The 20,601-nt window shown below is 46.5% G+C and overlaps 1 protein-coding gene across 4 annotated transcripts in view; it reads right to left on the bottom strand.

Moving 5' to 3' along the window:
* Positions 1 to 20,601, bottom strand: part of HSPA12B (heat shock protein family A (Hsp70) member 12B) — a 263,670-nt gene that overhangs the window by 57,334 nt on the left and 185,735 nt on the right. For 3 of the 4 annotated variants that reach the window (XM_088458888.1, XM_088458889.1, XM_088458890.1), the window contains 5 exons: positions 10,435 to 10,621; positions 7,033 to 7,137; positions 5,279 to 5,395; positions 4,400 to 4,571; positions 2,963 to 3,049 (listed from right to left, as the gene is read on the bottom strand). In XM_088458888.1, the coding sequence (XP_088315014.1) occupies positions 2,963 to 3,049; positions 4,400 to 4,571; positions 5,279 to 5,395; positions 7,033 to 7,137; positions 10,435 to 10,621 (668 nt within the window). The remainder of the gene's footprint in view (positions 1 to 2,962; positions 3,050 to 4,399; positions 4,572 to 5,278; positions 5,396 to 7,032; positions 7,138 to 10,434; positions 10,622 to 20,601) is intronic. The other variant, XM_088458891.1, reaches the window with a different exon arrangement.

Genomic DNA, 20,601 nt, shown 5'->3' with positions numbered 1-20,601 from the left:
TGGAACTGGTTCCCTTGTATTTATTGATGATGTGACTGCTGACAAAGGCAGCAGAATGAATTCTGAAGTGTTTCGGGCAATATTGTATGCTCATATTCAGTCAAATGCTTCAGAACTCATTGGACGGCACTTCACAGTGCAGATGGACAATGACCTGAAGCATACTGCAAAAGCAACCAAAGAGTTTTTTAAGGCTAAAAAGTGGAATGTTATGCAATGGCCAAGTCAATCCCCTGACCTGAATCCGATTGAGCATGCATTTCACTTGATGAAGACAAAACTGAAGGGAAAATGCCCCAAGAACAAGCAGGAACTGAAGACATTTGCAGTAGAGGCCTGGCAGAGCATCACCAGGGATGAAACCCAGCGTCTGGTGATGCCTATGCGTTCCAGACTTCAGGCTGTAATTGCCTGCAAAGGATTTGCAACAAAGTATTAAAAAGTTAAAGTTAGATTTAGGATTGTTTAGTTTGTCCCATTACTTTTGGCCCCTTAAAAAGTGGGAGGCACATATAGAAACCGTTGTAATTCCTACACCGTTCACCTGATTTGGATGTAATTACCCTCAAATTAAATCTGAAAGTCTGCAGTTAAAGCACATCTTGTTTGTTTCATTTCAAAGCCATTGTGGTGGTGAATAGAGGCCAAAATATGAAAATTCTGTCAATGTCCCAATATTTATGCACCTGACTGTATATATATACATAAACGACAGGCTCAATCCACGGCACTCGGCCATCTGGGGTGCCCTTGGTATGTGACCACACCATCTACACAAAAAATATCATACAAACTCGGCACTCACATGCTTTTCAAACTGCAACTCCTTTGAACATAGGGTCGAGTGCCGTGGATTGAGCCTGTCGTTTATTTAAATTTTGTGGTCACACTTGCTAGGGCACCCTGTTTTTCAAATGTAAGACAAACTTTTTTCTTATTAACTGATAGCCCTGGGTGCGGTCCTGTCTCTTTAAGGCAGGACCCAGTTTCATGTTTAAAATGTATGCAAGCTTGAGCCCAAGATGGCAGATCAAGTTCATGTATCTGAGAATCAGTGTAGGGACTGGCTAGATGGGAATGACCGTGAAGCGGTGGCCAGCTTAACTAATTATTGCAATATTTTGGAACCAACATTCCCTATGTTCAAAGGAGTTGCAGTTTGAAAAGCATGTGAGTGCCGAGTGTGTATGATATTTTTTATATATATATATATATATACATATATATATATAATTATATATACATACATACACACACTGGATAGTATATGTAATACACTATTAATACTTAACAGTAAAGAAGGTCTATAGCAGGTGATCTCAACTCCTGTAATCCAGTGCAACAACATGTAATTTTTTGTGGATTTCTTTAATCATGCCCAGGCTGTTTTAATTTTTTGATTTTAATCGATTTTTAAGAAATTCTATGCAGCAGCTGACAAGGGTCACAGTGCAGGAGCTGGGAGACCAGCTGACCAGGGTCACAGTGCAGGAGATGGGAAACCAGCTGACCAGGGTCACAGTGCAGGAGCTGGGAGACCTGCTGACCAGAGTCACAGTGCAGGAGATGGGAGATCAGATGACCTGGGTCACAGTGCAGGAGCTGGGAGACCAGCTGACCAGGGTCACAGTGCAGGAGATGGGAGACCAGCTGACCAGGGTCTCAGTGCAGGAGCTGGTAGACCAGCTGACCAGGGTCACAGTGCAGGAGATGGGAGATCAGATGACCAGAGTCACAGTTCAGGAGATGGGAGACCAGCTGACCAGGGTCACAGTTCAGGAGATGGGAGACCTGCTGACCAGGGTCACAGTGCAGGAGCTGGGAGACCAGCTGACCAGGGTCACAGTGCAGGAGAAGGGAGACCAGCTGACCAGAGTCACAGTGCAGGAGATGGGAGATCAGATGACCAGAATCACAGTTCAGGAGATGCGAGACCAGCTGACCAGAGCCCCAGAGGACATCACCGGAGCACCGATCACCCTGGATGCAGGTAATTTTTTTTTTTTTTCTCATTTAAAATTCCGAGATTCCTGGGATTGAATTGTATTTAAATTTAACCCACCTCCGCTCCCCCCCTCCCCCGTTCAGAATTTACAAAAAAATAAAACAAATCAGCGCTTGATGTCTAGCGTTTGGCTCCGACTGCCCGGTTGTATGCAGCATGCCCTCGCTGACATCACGCTGCAAACACTATGCAAAGCTTAATCCCGCTAATCCTGGGATTTGAGGCTCCAATCCCGGGATTAAAATCCTGGCAATTCTGTCCTCAAATCCCGGGATCCTGCCGATCCCAATCCAGGATTGGCATCCCTAATATAGACCACACAGCTGATCACTGGGGCCCAACTCTGCTCTGCCTATTAGAGCAGTTCAGAAGTCTGGGAACTGGGGGAGACCCTGGATAATGCCATCTCCAGGTGGCGTCATTATCACAGGGCTTCCCCCGGTATTTTATCACATTTTATTTTTAGTAAATGTGGGCAGAATACATTTTCCATTACAATGATGGGAAATGCGATATGCTTACTAAAAGTATGTTATAATAAGAGTTTGGAGTAGAATTTTATGAATTCTACTCCAATTGCCCTGTAGTAGCTTTATGTGAAACTAAAATAAAGTGAAAACTTAAAACAGCCCTTTTCACTTTATTTTAATTAAAATAATGTTAATAAATAGAGCCCTCAGCCCTACACACCGCACAATATACGACATGTTGTGGCCCCAGCTCTAGTAACATCCCATTATACTATCATATTATATATCAGCTTGGGGCAGGGAGGTTTCTGGGCAACTGAAAACCCTCCCATGTCTGTCTATGCACAAGCTGGCTAAATCGTGGCTGCACTAACTGGTGTGAGTGGGTGACAGTGGGCAGTGCAGGGTGAGGCAGTGCACTCTGGGCACTCGCTGCTGTCCCCAAAGTATCATTCGTCTATATGACCGCATATTACTTGTCCCTTACCTGCCTGCATCTCCGACCACAGCTCTCCCATCCCAGTCTCTACTAGAAATGTCCGACTGTGCCGAGACCTCCGAAGTTGCTCTCTTGCTGGTAAGGAAGGACACGTTGGTTAGAGCAGATTCTCTCCATAGTGTGTTACATTGTGGCACCAGGGGGAACGTAACCTAGATCCTGAGGATCCTCTCCCAGCTGCACCAGGCAGGAGAATGAGCTGACTCTATTCCTGTGCAATATCAATGTGGCGTCACACACAGTATACACAATATACACAAAGATCCGCAGTAATATCACTCACCTGCAGCTACAAACATTACTGTGTGCTTTATTACCACCAGGGGGCAGCAGAGGCATGTATAACTCCATCATCACCCTCCTATTAAATGGCAGCAACTACGGATTACAGCAAAAGTTTCGGTAGTTCCCCGTTTAGCCTTCTCATTGGCACGTGCCGGAGTTTCTCACCATTGTAAGAGATGTGTTCAGCTTCGTTCATTTTTTTTTAATAGGGGGTTAATGATATGCACAATAGACGCAAAGGTCCTGATGCAGAGTCAAGTGCACATGGGGCTCCCACATTGCGTGCACAGAACAGTAATGCGTCTAATCACAGAGTCGTGCGCATCTCGCGGCCGCCGTCAGCTTTTCCCGGATATAAGCGTACTACACTTACATCCATGGCACAGCCCGTAGTCCTGTCATTACGCCTGCTGACGTGGGAACGCCCCGTTATGCCTCTTTGGACAGAAGTGTAAATGTATTTGCCATGGGTACCCTCCTGCAATGCCCGCACGTGCCAGCACTCAGGGCGGGATGCAGCAATGGTAGAAACGCGGTGAATCCCTGAAAATGCAGGTCTGACCGCATTTCTCATATGCACCAAGCACCGGAATGTGATGCACTCCGGGGGGGGCCTTGGTTGCAGTGGGTGACGCCATAATCCTGATGGCATTACCCTATGGAAGCCAAAGGGATACCTCGCAGCACCCCCCATGGCACGTGTGGCATTCTGCGCCTGCGCTGAAGGACGCCAGAGGGGATTCTGGGTCATAGACCTGGAAGTCCCTCCATTGCAAAAGGCCGCTCTTACCGAGAGAGCTGTCCTTTGCGGTGTTCGTCATGCATACCGGCATTACCAATGCAGACATGCATGCGGAGAGTGTCGGGATCCCGAATGCGATGCGTCAAGCGTCCAGCCCTGAGTTCGGGAGTATGCGCAGTGCACGTTTCTGCAAGATACGTTCAGCAACCCGGCGTACGCTCCACTCTACATCCGCCCCGAGCGTCTGCTATGAGGGTGTAACCCAAGTCCTAGGTCTGGTCACTCTCCTGGAGAGTACATGTAGCACCCGCCCACCTGGTGGGTCGGGCGTACTGAGCCCTCTGCGGGCAGCGGCAGTAACAGCGTGACGCATAGAGAGGTGTGTGGGGTGTACGCACCTTGCCTGAAGCTGGAGTCTATAGGCTGATCTGAGGGGAAGCCGTTGAAGAAAGCCTTGCAGCTCAGATCGATCAGCTGGTGGAGCCGGAGCTTCCTGCAGTAGATAGAAGCGGCCTCTGGCTCCAGCGCAATCAGGAGCTGATCCGGGTTTTCCGGAGACACCAAACCGGCCTGGGAATGACGACGGAGATGATAGAGAGAGAGATTATTACATGGATACATGATCATCTACCAATATTTCATCATATCTATATATCTACAGTATCTATCTCTCTCCTATCTATCTATCTATCTATCTATCTATCTATCTATCTATCTATCTATCTATCTATCTATCTATCCCATATCTATCTGTCTGTCTATCTATTTATCTAATATCTAGCTATCTCATATCTATCTCATAGCTATCTATCTATCTATCTATCTATCTATCTATCTATCTATCTATCTATCTATCTAATATATATCTATCTCATATCTATCTATCTAATATCTATCTATCTCATCCATCTAATATCTATCTATCTATCTATCTATCTATCTATCTATCTATCTATCTATCTATCTCATATATATATATCTATCTAATATCTATCTATCTATCTCATATCTATCTATCTATCTATCTATCTATCTATCTATCTATCTATCTATCTATCTATCTATCTATCTATCTATCTATCTATCTATCTATCTATCTATCTATCTAATATATATCTAATATCTATCTATCTAATATCTATCTATCTAATAGCTATCTATCTATCTATCTATCTATCTCATATCTATCTATCTATCTATCTATCTATCTATCTATCTATCTATCTATCTATCTATCTATCTCAGTCATAGTGTCAGTGTTAGATGTAAAGTTTTACCAAGTAAGCGGCTTCTCTCATGAACTGCTTGGCTGGCTGCTTCCATATAGCAGGAACTGTTATCACCCAGCGGATGGCTTCGTTCTCATCCAGGGACGGGCACTGGTCCCTGAGTTCCTGTGCAGGAGACACAGCTCTCCATTAATCAGCTCTACATTACAGGCAATTGCATTATACATACACTTACAATAAAGACTTTTGTGTGAGGTACACTCATGGGGAATTAACACATGCCCACAATCCCCTTCTATAGCAGCAGTGGTGTTTATTATATGAATAAATGTTGTAACGCTGCTACTTCTAGCACTCGTATGATATGTAGACTTTTCAGAGCAGCTCATTTGCAAGTTCCATACAGTAACTGTCCTGTATGTAGTATTTATAGCAGATGTACAAGTGCCAGCAGTCATGGGATAGATACCTAGTATCATGTAGGACCCCCTCTAGTCCAGTGAAGTGCAGCAACTTGACGTGGCATCAATTCCACAAGTGGACAGAAGACCTCTGGAGAGATGGTGACCCATGCCATCTGGATAGCTTCTCACAGACTTCTGAGATTTGTAGGTGCAGAATCTTGGGTGCAAATGGACCTCCCCACCACATCCCCTAAATGCTCAATTGGGTTCATGTCGGACGAACGTGGCAGCCACACCATTCTTCGGAATTCTCCAGATTGCTCCTCGAACCAATTCTGGACAACTTGGGACCATTGACACAGTGCATTATCCTGCTGGAATATTATATCTTTGTAAGGGTTTTTGAAGTCCATAAAGTGTTACAAATGGTCCCCAAGCAATGCAACGTAGCGTTTACCGGTCAATGATGTGTTTAAGTGGACCAGCGGACCGAACCCATGCCACGTGAACACACCATTATGGAACCACCACCAGTCTGCATGGTGCCTTGTTGACAACTGAGGTCCATCATGGCCTTATGCAGTCTTCACCACACCCGAAAACTACCTTCAGACCAAAATAACTGGAACTGTGACTCCTCGGACCACGCCACCTGTTGCCAGTCCTTCAGTTAGCAAAGTCACGAGCCCAGGTGAGGCGCTGTGTCCATTGTCGTAGTGCTAAAAGGGGCACTCTGGTGGGTATTCTGCTCCCATATCCCATGGAAGCTAAAGAACACTGCAATGACCTGTTACCTCCTGCGTTGAATGTGGATGTGATTTGAACCAGTGTCACTTGTCTGTTACCATGAACAATTCTGGCCAGATGCTGCTAGTCATGATCGTTAAGCCGTGGTCAGCCAGTGCGCTATCAAATATGGGTGGTAATGCCTTCCATCGGGTATTCCAAGTACACAAGTGGCACCGTAGATCGAGGGATGTTGAATGTCCACACAACTTCAGAAATGGAATATCCCATCCATCGAGCACCCACTATCATGCCCTGTTCTAACTCCGATAATTCACGTCGCCTTGCCATGTGCACACTAGCCAGTGTTCAAACTAACACATGAGGTGGCAGATTACAACTGATGCAGGTCTGGGCATTTCCAAGACATCACAGTAAGTTGACGCCACTTACCATTACCTTTACATACTGCTATCCCATGACTTTTGGAACCTCAATATATATAGATTTATACACACATACACACACACTACACACCACACACACACACACACACACTACACACCACACACTACACACCGCAAACACACACATGCACACACACTACACACCATACACACACACTAGTGACAACTTTGTGTGTGGTGTGTAGTGTGTCTGCATGACACTCACCTGTACCGCGTGTTCCTTGAAGAACCTGAGTGCGTGAGCGAAGACCACCAGAGCCTGCACCTTCTTCCCATTAACAGCTTCCAGCTCCGTCTTCATGGTGAGGTCCTGAGAGACAGAACATTACTACAGACTCATATACCAGCCACTTTTATAATGAGATCATCTTCTGGTTATAGTGACCCATGTAACAATGTACAGGTCTCCAGTGCTGGGTATAGTGACCCATGTAACAATGTACAGGTCTCCAGTGCTGGGTATAGTGACCCATGTAACAATGTACAGGTCTCCAGTGCTGGGTATAGTGATCCATGTAACAATGTACAGGTCTCCAGTGCTGGGTATAGTGACCAATGTAACCATGTACAGGTCTCCAGTGCTGGGTATAGTGATCCATGTAACAATGTACAGGTCTCCAGTGCTGGGTATAGTGACCCATGTAACAATGTACAGGTCTCCAGTGCTGGGTATAGTGATCCATGTAACAATGTACAGGTCTCCAGTGCTGGGTATAGTGATCCATGTAACAATGTACAGGTCTTTAGTGCTGGGTATAGTGATCCATGTAACAATGTACAGGTCTCCAGTGCTGGGTATAGTGACCCATGTAACAATGTACAGGTCTCCAGTGCTGGGTATAGTGATCCATGTAACAATGTACAGGTCTCCAGTGCTGGGTATAGTGACCCATGTAACAATGTACAGGTCTCCAGTGCTGGGTATAGTGACCCATGTAACAATGTACAGGTCTATAGTGCTGGGTATAGTGACCCGTGTAACAATGTACAGGTCTCCAGTGCTGGGTATAGTGACCCATGTAACAATGTACAGGTCTCCAGTGCTGGGTATAGTGATCCATGTAACAATGTACAGGTCTCCATTGCTGGGTATAGTGACCCGTGTAACAATGTACAGGTCTCCAATGCTGGGTATAGTGATCCATGTAACAATGTACAGGTCTCCAGTGCTGGGTACAGTGACCCATGTAACAATGTACAGGTCTCCAGTGCTGGGTATAGTGACCCATGTAACAATGTACAGGTCTCCAGTGCTGGGTATAGTGACCCGTGTAACAATGTACAGGTCTCCATTGCTGGGTATAGTGACCCGTGTAACAATGTACAGGTCTCCAATGCTGGGTATAGTGATCCATGTAACAATGTACTGGTCTCCAGTGCTGGGTATAGTGACCCATGTAACAATATACAGGTTTCCAGTGCTGGGTATAGTGACCCATGTAACAATGTACAGGTCTCCAGTGCTGGGTATAGTGACCCATGTAACAATATACAGGTCTCCAGTGCTGGGTATAGTGACCCATGTAACAATATACAGGTTTCCAGTGCTGGGTATAGTGACCCATGTAACAATGTACAGGTCTCCAGTGCTGGGTATAGTGACCCATGTAACAATATACAGGTCTCCAGTGCTGGGTATAGTGACCCGTGTAACAATGTACAGGTCTCCAGTGCTGGGTATAGTGACCCGTTTAACAATGTACAGGTCTCCAGTGCTGGGTATAGTGACCCGTGTAACAATGTACAGGTCTCCAGTTCTGGGTATAGTGACCCGTGTAACAATGTACAGGTCTCCAGTGCTGGGTATAGTGACCTGTGTAACAATGTACTGGTCTCCAGTGCTGGGTATAGTGACCCGTGTAACAATGTACAGGTCTCCAGTGCTGGGTATAGTGACCTGTGTAACAATGTACAGGTCTCCAGTGCTGGGTATAGTGACCCGTGTAACAATGTACAGGTCTCCAGTGCTGGGTATAGTGACAATGTTCTAACATGGATGGAATATAACAAACTGAAAATATTTGTCCCCCGGAGCCTCATAGTTTGACTTGTATTTACTAGTAATTTACAGACTGTTAGTAATAATCTCTGTAGGGATCTGTGGAAGGTATAGGATGATTTATATAAGGGTAAAGTTCCCAATTATCTGATGAAATGGGATGATGCAGACACGGCCTTGCCCTACACATGACAGGGTTACCTCTGGTGATGATAACTCTGGTGTTGCTGGCGGTTGCTCTTGCTGGCGCTAAGGATCATTGGCCGTCGCCAGTGGTGACTTTCATGTGTCTGAACATGGATAAGCCTATATAACAAGTATCACAATGGCGCTTGTACCCCACATTGGCCCCGGTTCTGAGCTGGGAGAAAAGCGCCAGTCACTTTGCCCCTTGGTAACACCTTGCTGCGTTACAGAGGGTGCAGATGTAACCTGTGCAGAGAGTTAAATTTGGGAGCGTCGTGTCCAAGCTCAAATCTAAATTGCAGTGTAAATATAAAATTGTCCAGCATTTGTGGGCTACATTCAAAATCTAATTTTTTTATTACAAAATTTTTGTGGAGATCTTGGGTCTGTTGCTCGGGAAGCTACGGTCATATACATCCGCATGAGACAAACTCGGGATGTTGTGAATGACCCCTTACTGCTCAGCGCCCCCATGGTCGCTCAGCTGCTCTGGTCTAACGAACATTGCCTAGATACTAAGTGATTTGTTTCATCACTGTCATAAGAAATTATATAAATCATCATTACCGATGCAGATTGCTAAATACCCTCATACTGTTGTTACAGATACTATGCAACCTGTGACTATACAGCTACCTGTACTGTGGAACTACATTTCCTAGCACACCCGGAGAAATGCTGGGACATATAGTTCCACATCAGCTTAAAAAAACCACAGGTTAAATATGTCTGTTTTATAGACATATAATATGTATTTTATGGGACATTGCCAGTAAAACATGGGTTATTTAACCCTTTAGGGGCATCTGTAACATGTCAGCCCACCCTGTGTGATGTCACACCTAGGACCTGGCCCACCCTGTGTGATGTCACACCTAGGACCTGGCCCACCCTGTGTGATGTCACACCTAGGACCTGGCCCGCCCTGTGTGATGTCACACCTAGGACCTGGCCCACCCTGCGTGATGTCACACCTAGGACCTGGCATACCCTGCGTGAGGTCACATCTAGGACCTGGCATACCCTGCATGAGGTCACATCTAGCACCTGGCCCACCCTGCGTGATGTCACACCTAGGACCTGGCCCACCCTGCATGATGTCACACCTAGGACCTGGCCCACCCCGCATGATGTCACACCTAGGACCAGGCCCACCCCGCGTGATGCCACACCTAGGACCTGGCCCACCTCGCGTGATGTCACACCTAGGACCTGGCCCACCCTGCGTGATGTCACACCTAGGACCTGGCCCACCCTGCCTGATGTCACACCTAGGACCTGGCCCACCCCGCATGATGTCACACCTAGGACCTGGCCCACCCCGCATGATGTCACACCTAGGACCTGGCCCACCCCGCATGATGTCACACCTAGGACCTGGCCCACCCCGCATGATGTCACACCTAAGACCACGGCTCTTACACTTGTACTGTGAATTTTCATCTTGAATTTCTCGAAGTAGAGCCAGTCTCGCGCCTCCTCGGGGTCCAGGTCGTGGTAGAAGTCTCTGGCTGTGTACCCAAAGCTGTGGAAGGCTTTTTCTGGAGTCAACAGCAAACTTGTGGGAGTTTTCTGGTGCGCCACTCCTGGGTCCCCTCCTTCCCATTTCCTATAGAGGAATATCAGAGAGCTCCGTCACTGTCACACTGCTATTGGGAGGTATCTTCCAATCCTAACACATTAGCAGAGCTGCCTGGGACTGCACCCGGGGCCCATAAACTGTTCACAGACTTTAGCAGAGTGTGACCCATAATAGTGCTCTGAGTCTGGGGGTAAAAGTACTAAGAATCAAATCTAATCAAGTTTTACTTTAAACTCAATTTGCATCGCCGACACTCGGGTGGTTTTCCCGTTTTTAAACTTGCAAATTTACAAAGAAGTGAGTTTAGCTGAGAGTGATTTTTCCGATGGTGAATCAGATCGAGATTTCTCCCCCGAGAAGCAAGTTTAGAATCAGAGAGTACTCACCCGAGATTACAGCGTCTTCTCTCTGCAAAACTCTCCCCAGCATGCAGCCTGCACATATCAGTGAGATACAGTATGACTGCTGCTGCTGTATTACAGAGGGATGACTGTGGCTGCTGTATTACAGAGGGGTGACTGCGGCCGCTGTATTACAGAGCGGTGACTGCTGCCGCTGTATTACAGAGGGGTGACTGCGGCCGCTGTATTACAGAGGGATGACTGTGGCCGCTGTATTACAGAGGGATGACTGCGGCCGCTGTATTACAGAGGGATGACTGCAGCTGATGTATTACAGAGGGATGACTGCGGCCGCTGTATTACAGAGGGGTGACTGCGGCCGCTGTATTACAGAGGGGTGACTGCGGCTGCTGTATTACAGAGGGGTGACTGCTGCTGCTGTATTACAGATGGATGACTGTGGCTGCTGTATTACAGAGGTGTGACTGCGGCTGCTGTATTACAGAGGGGTGACTGTGGGCGCTGTATTACAGAGGGGTGACTGCGGCTGCTGTATTACAGAGGGGTGACTGTGGGCGCTGTATTACAGAGGGATGACTGCGGCTGCTGTATTACAGAGGGGTGACTGCGGCTGCTGTATTACAGAGGGATGACTGCGGTCGCTGTATTACAGAGGGGCGACTGCGGCCGCTGTATTACAGAGGGATGACTGCGGCCGCTGTATTACAGAGGGGTGACTGCTGCCGCTGTATTACAGAGGGGTGACTGCGGCTGCTGTATTACAGAGGGATGACTGCGGCCGCTGTATTACAGAGGGATGACTGCGGCCGCTGTATTACAGAGGGGTGACTGCGGCCGCTGTATTACAGAGGGGTGACTGCGGCCGCTGTATTACAGAGGGAGGACTACTGCTGTATTACAGAGGGGTGACTGCGGCCGCTGTATTACAGAGGGGTGACTGCGGCCGCTGTATTACAGAGGGACGACTGCGGCTGCTGTATTACAGAGGGGCGACTGCGGCTGCTGTATTACAGAGGGATGACTGCGGCTGCTGTATTACAGAGGGGTGACTGTGGGCGCTGTATTACAGAGGGATGACTGCAGCTGATGTATTACAGAGGGATGACTGCGGCCGCTGTTTACAGAGAGGTGACTGCGGCTGCTGTATTACAGAGGGATGACTGCGGCTGCTGTATTACAGAGAGGTGACTGCGGCCGCTGTATTACAGAGGGGTGACTGCGGCTGCTGTATTACAGAGGGGTGACTGCGGCTGCTGTATTACAGAGGGATGACTGCGGCTGCTGTATTACAGAGAGGTGACTGCGGCCGCTGTATTACAGAGGGGTGACTGCGGCTGCTGTATTACAGAGGGATGACTGCGGCCGCTGTATTACAGAGGGGTGACTGCGGCCGCTGTATTACAGAGGGGTGACTGCGACTGCTGTATTACACAGGGATGACTGCGGCTGCTGTATTACAGAGGGATGACTGCGGCTGCTGTATTACAGAGGGGTGACTGCGGCTGCTGTATTACAGAGGGGTGACTGCGGCTGCTGTTTTACAGAGGGGTGACTGCGGCTGCTGTATTACAGAGGGATGACTGCGGCTGCTGTATTACAGAGGGGTGACTGTGGCTGCTGTATTACAGAGGGGTGACTGTGGCTGCTGTATTACAGAGGGGTGACTGCGGCTGCTGTATTACAGAGGGGTGACTGCACATTTGTGCCGGGACTGCCTTCTCCCCATGTTCCAGCATTTCATAGAACACTTTCAGAATCTGGGGGAGATGTACTAAGTCTTGTAGAGAAATAGAGTGGAGAGAGCTAAAGTACCAACCAATCAGCTCCTGACTGTCACTTTATAGGCTCTGTTTGAAAAATAACAGTTAGGAGCTAATTGGTGGGTACTTTATCTCTCTCCACTTTATATCTCTCCAAATGGCTTAGTACATCTGCCCCTCTGACTGAAGTATTCTTTCTCTAGTCTGTACTAATCTTATTCTTTCATGCTTTTAATGAAGTCTGTCTGGAATATCTGGGTAATGGGAGCAGCGCGGCCTCTGACAGGAGACAGGACTCGCTGTATGTATCAGCTATTGCTACTCTATAACAGCCGGGATGTTTATAGATAAGGCCCAGCCCTTGCTTGGCCCGGGGAATCTATAAATAACTGGAAACAGTCTGTGGCTGGTAGGAACCTCATTCCTCATACAGAAACGCTGTAACTGATACCTCCCCGGGGTCCCTAGTTCGTGCACATGATTAGCGTGGCCCCTCATGCCTGGCTGCGAGATGAACATCCTGTGGTACAATGCGGGGGAAAAGGGGAGAAGCCAAAACGCATTCCAAAATTCCCGGGTTGCTAAGAGACCGTCTGAACCAGAATTTTACTACTGGAGACTGCGCTAGCGAGATCCCTGGATGTACCACATCTGTGGCAATGCTACCATTGTCCTGCCTCCCTACATGTACGCTCCAGCCTCACCATCAGGATGGTCTATATAGAGCGCGTGTTCTGGAAAGCTGCAGATAGGGCGGCGACAAAACAAAGCACACAAAGGATTTATAATCTTAGCTCAGAGAGCCTGATTCACTACGGATCTCAAATACTGCGATGGCGGCTGTGTTACGCGCACAGTCTGACAGCGATGATACGGTATACTAATCCATTGCAATCGCTATCCCATCGCAGCACTACATGAGGACGCCCACCTTACTTTACACACATCAGTAATGTTTAGTAGACTATGAAACCATCAGTAACATGGAGAACCATCGCAGCCTCACACACACTTACACAGGCTCTTACCTTACTCAGGAATTACTAACCTCATCACACACAGTGACTACACAAGACTGAGAAACCATCAGTAACATGGAGTACCATCACAGCCTCACACACACTTACACAGGCTCTGACCTTACTCAGGAATTACTAACCTCATCACACACAGTGACTACACAAGACTGAGAAACCATCAGTAACATGGAGTACCATCACATCCTCACACACACTTACACAGGCTCTGACCTTACTCAGGAATTACTAACCTCATCACACACAGTGATTACACAAGACTGAGAGACCATCAGTAACATGGAGTACCATCACATCCTCACACACACTTACACAGGCTCTGACCTTACTCAGGGAATTACTAACCTCATCACACGCAGTGACTACAGAAGACTGAGAGACCATCAGTAGCATGGAGTACCATCACATGCTCACACACACTTACACAGGCTCTGACCTTACTCAGGGATTACTATCCTCATCACACGCAGTGATTACACAAGAATGATATACCATACGAAACACGGAGTACCATCACAGCCTCACACACACTTACACAGGCTCTGACCTTACTCAGAAATTACTAACCTCATCACACGCAGTGATTACACAAGATTGAGAAACCATCAGTAACATGGAGTACCATCACAGCCTCACACACACTTACACAGGCACTGACCTTACTCAGGAATTACTAACCTCATCACACACAGTGACTACACAAGACTGAGAAACCATCAGTAACATGGAGTACCATCACAGCCTCACACACACTTACACAGGCACTGACCTTACTCAGGAATTACTAACCTCATCACACACAGTGATTACACAAGACTGAGAAACCATGAGTAACATGGAGTACCATCACAGCCTCATACACTTACACAGGCTCTGACCTTACTCAGGAATTACTAGCCTCATCACACACAGTGATTACACAAGACTGAGAGACCATCAGTAACATGGAGTACCATCACATCCTCACACACACTTACACAGGCTCTGACCTTACTCAGGGAATTACTAACCTCATCACACGCAGTGACTACAGAAGACTGAGAGACCATCAGTAGCATGGAGTACCATCACATGCTCACACACACTTACACAGGCTCTGACCTTACTCAGGGATTACTAACCTCATCACACGCAGTGATTACACAAGAATGATATACCATACGAAACACGGAGTACCATCACAGCCTCACACACACTTACACAGGCTCTGACCTTACTCAGAAATTACTAACCTCATCACACGCAGTGATTACACAAGATTGAGAAACCATCAGTAACATGGAGTACCATCACAGCCTCACACACACTTACACAGGCACTGACCTTACTCAGGAATTACTAACCTCATCACACACAGTGACTACACAAGACTGAGAAACCATCAGTAACATGGAGTACCATCACAGCCTCACACACACTTACACAGGCACTGACCTTACTCAGGAATTACTAACCTCATCACACGCAGTGATTACACAAGACTGAGATACCATCAGTAACATGGAGTACCATCACAGCCTCACACACACTTACACAGGCACTGACCTTACTCAGGAATTACTAACCTCATCACACACAGTGATTACACAAGACTGAGAAACCATCAGTAACATGGAGTACCATCACAGCCTCACACACTTACACAGGCTCTGACCTTACTCAGGAATTACTAACCTCATCACACACAGTGATTACACAAGACTGAGAAACCATCAGTAACATGGAGTACCATCACAGCCTCACACACACTTACACAGGCTCTGATCTTACTCAGGAATTACTAACCTCATCACACGCAGTGATTACACAAGACTGAGAGACCATCAGTAACATGGAGTACCATCACAGCCTCACACACACTTACACAGGCTCTGGCCTTACACAGGAATTACTAACCTCATCACATGCAGTGATTACACAAGACTGAGAAACCATCAGTAACATGGAGTACCATCACAGCCTCACACAAACTTACACAGGCTCTGACTTTACTCAGGAATTACTAACCTCATCACACACAGTGATTACACAAGACTGAGAAACCATCAGTAACATGGAGTACCATCACAGCCTCACACACTTACACAGGCTCTGACCTTACTCAGGAATTACTAACCTCATCACACACAGTGATTACACAAGACTGAGAAACCATCAGTAACATGGAGTACCATCACAGCCTCACACACACTTACAAAGGCTCTGATCTTACTCAGGAATTACTAACCTCATCACACACAGTGATTACACAAGACTGAGAGACCATCAGTAACATGGAGTACAATCACAGCCTCACACACACTTACACAGGCTCTGACCTTACACAGGAATTACTAACCTCATCACACGCAGTGATTACACAAGACTGAGAAACCATCAGTAACATGGAGTACCACCACAGCCTCACACACACTTACACAGGCTCTGACCTTACTCAGGAATAAGTAATCTTATCACACGCAGTGACTACACAAGACTGAGAAACCATCAGTAAAATGGAGTACCATAACATCCACACACACACTTACACAGGCTCTGACCTTACTCAGGAATTACTAACCTCATCACATGCAGTGATTACACAAGACTGAGATACCATCAGTAACATGGAGTACCATCACAGCCACACACACACTTACACAGGCTCTGACCTTACTCAGGAATTACTAACATCATCACACACAGTGATTACACAAGACTGAGATACCATCAGTAACATGGAGTACCATCACAGCCTCACATACACTTACACAGGCTCAGACCTTACTCAGAAATTACTAACCTCATCACACGCAGTGACTACACAAGACTGAGAAACCATCAGTAACATGGAGTACCACCACAGCCTCACACACACTTACACAGGCTCTGACCTTACTCAGGAATTATTAACCTCATCACACACAGTGATTACACAAGACTGAGACACCATCAGTAACATGGAGTACCATCACAGCCTCACACACACTTACACAGGCTCTGAACTTACTCAGGAATTACTAACCTCATCAGACGCAGTGACTACACAAGACTGAGACACCATCAGTAACATGGAATACCATCACAGCCTCACACACACTTACACAGGCACTGACCTTACTCTGGAATTACTAACCTCATCACACACAGTGATTACACAAGACTGAGACACCATCAGTAACATGGAGTACCATCACAGCCTCACACACACTTACACAGGCTCTGAACTTACTCAGGAATTACTAACCTCATCAGACGCAGTGACTACACAAGACTGAGACACCATCAGTAACATGGAATACCATCACAGCCTCACACACACTTACACAGGCACTGACCTTACTCTGGAATTACTAACCTCATCACACACAGTGATTACACAAGACTGAGAAACCATCAGTAACATGGAGTACCATCACAGCCTCACACACTTACACAGGCTCTGACCTTACTCAGGAATTACTAACCTCATCACACGCAGTGATTACACAAGACTGAGATACCATCAGTAACATGGAGTACCATCACAGCCTCACACACACTTACACAGGCTCTGACCTTACTCAGGAATAAGTAACCTTATCACACGCAGCGATTACACAAGACTGAGAAACCATCAGTAACATGGAGTACCATCACATCCTCACACACACTTACACAGGCTCTGACCTTACTCAGGAATTACTAACCTCATCACACGCAGTGATTACACAAGACTGAGAAACGATCAGTAACATGGAGTACCATCACAGCCTCACACACACTTACACAGGCTCTGACCTTACTCAGAAATTACTAACCTCATCACACGCAGTGACTACACAAGACTGAGAAACCATCAGTAACATGGAGTACCACCACAGCCTCACACACACTTACACAGGCTCTGACCTTACTCAGGAATTACTAACCTCATCACACACAGTGATTACACAAGACTGAGAAACCATCAGTAACATGGAGTACCATCACAGCCTCACACACTTACACAGGCTCTGACCTTACTCAGGAATTACTAACCTCATCACACACAGTGATTACACAAGACTGAAAGACCATCAGTAACATGGAGTACCATCACAGCCTCACACACACTTACACAGGCTCTGACCTTACTCAGGAATTACTAATCTCATCACACACAGTGATTACACAAGACTGAGATACCATCAGTAACATGGAGTACCATCACAGCCTCACACACACTTACACAGGCTCTGATCTTACTCAGGAATTACTAACCTCATCACACGCAGTGATTGCACAAGACTGAGATACCATCAGTAACATGGAGTACCATCACAGCCTCACACACACTTACACAGGCTCTGACCTTACTCAGGAATAAGTAATCTTATCACACGCAGTGACTACACAAGACTGAGAAACCATCAGTAAAATGGAGTACCATAACATCCACACACACACTTACACAGGCTCTGACCTTACTCAGGAATTACTAACCTCATCACATGCAGTGATTACACAAGACTGAGATACCATCAGTAACATGGAGTACCATCACAGCCACACACACAATTACACAGGCTCTGACCTTACTCAGGAATTACTAACATCATCACACACAGTGATTACACAAGACTGAGATACCATCAGTAACATGGAGTACCATCACAGCCTCACATACACTTACACAGGCTCAGACCTTACTCAGAAATTACTAACCTCATCACACGCAGTGACTACACAAGACTGAGAAACCATCAGTAACATGGAGTACCACCACAGCCTCACACACACTTACACAGGCTCTGACCTTACTCAGGAATTACTAACCTCATCACACACAGTGATTACACAAGACTGAGATACCATCAGTAACATGGAGTACCATCACAGCCTCACACACACTTACACAGGATCTGACCTTACTAAGGAATTACTAACCTCATCACACGCAGTGACTACACAAGACTGAGACACCATCAGTAACATGGAGTACCATCACAGCCTCACACACACTTACACAGGCTCTGAACTTACTCAGGAATTACTAACCTCATCACACGCAGTGATTACACAAGACTGAGATACCATCAGTAACATGGAGTACCATCACAGCCTCACACACACTTACACAGGCACTGACCTTACTCTGGAATTACTAACCTCATCACACACAGTGATTACACAAGACTGAGAAACCATCAGTAACATGGAGTACCATCACAGCCTCACACACTTACACAGGCTCTGACCTTACTCAGGAATTACTAACCTCATCACACGCAGTGATTACACAAGACTGAGATACCATCAGTAACATGGAGTACCATCACAGCCTCACACACACTTACACAGGCTCTGACCTTACTCAGGAATAAGTAACCTTATCACACGCAGCGATTACACAAGACTGAGAAACCATCAGTAACATGGAGTACCATCACATCCTCACACACACTTACACAGGCTCTGACCTTACTCAGGAATTACTAACCTCATCACACGCAGTGATTACACAAGACTGAGAAACGATCAGTAACATGGAGTACCATCACAGCCTCACACACACTTACACAGGCTCTGACCTTTCTCAGAAATTACTAACCTCATCACACGCAGTGACTACACAAGACTGAGAAACCATCAGTAACATGGAGTACCACCACAGCCTCACACACACTTACACAGGCTCTGACCTTACTCAGGAATTACTAACCTCATCACACACAGTGATTACACAAGACTGAGAAACCATCAGTAACATGGAGTACCATCACAGCCTCACACACACTTACACAGGCTCTGACCTTGCTCAGGAATTACTAACCTCATCACACACAGTGACTACACAAGACTGAGATACCATCAGTAACATGGAGTACCATCACAGCCTCACACACACTTACACAGGCTCTGACCTTACTCAGGAATTACTAACCTCATCACACGCAGTGACTACACAAGACTGAGACACCATCAGTAACATGGAGTACCATCACAGCCTCACACACACTTACACAGGCTCTGAACTTACTCAGGAATTACTAACCTCATCACACGCAGTGACTACACAAGACTGAGACACCATCAGTAACATGGAATACCATCACAGCCTCACACACACTTACACAGGCACTGACCTTACTCTGGAATTACTAACCTCATCACACACAGTGATTACACAAGACTGAGACACCATCAGTAACATGGAGTACCATCACAGCCTCACACACACTTACACAGGCTCTGAACTTACTCAGGAATTACTAACCTCATCAGACGCAGTGACTACACAAGACTGAGACACCATCAGTAACATGGAATACCATCACAGCCTCACACACACTTACACAGGCACTGACCTTACTCTGGAATTACTAACCTCATCACACACAGTGATTACACAAGACTGAGAAACCATCAGTAACATGGAGTACCATCACAGCCTCACACACTTACACAGGCTCTGACCTTACTCAGGAATTACTAACCTCATCACACGCAGTGATTACACAAGACTGAGATACCATCAGTAACATGGAGTACCATCACAGCCTCACACACACTTACACAGGCTCTGACCTTACTCAGGAATAAGTAACCTTATCACACGCAGCGATTACACAAGACTGAGAAACCATCAGTAACATGGAGTACCATCACATCCTCACACACACTTACACAGGCTCTGACCTTACTCAGGAATTACTAACCTCATCACACGCAGTGATTACACAAGACTGAGAAACGATCAGTAACATGGAGTACCATCACAGCCTCACACACACTTACACAGGCTCTGACCTTACTCAGAAATTACTAACCTCATCACACGCAGTGACTACACAAGACTGAGAAACCATCAGTAACATGGAGTACCACCACAGCCTCACACACACTTA

Source organism: Taudactylus pleione, unplaced genomic scaffold (genome assembly GCF_031769625.1).
Source record: "Taudactylus pleione unplaced genomic scaffold, aTauple2 ptg000861l, whole genome shotgun sequence".
NCBI classification, from domain to species: Eukaryota; Metazoa; Chordata; class Amphibia; order Anura; family Myobatrachidae; genus Taudactylus; species Taudactylus pleione.
Note: the sequence above shows the minus strand (reverse complement) of the source record. Positions and strands in the feature narration are given on the sequence as shown.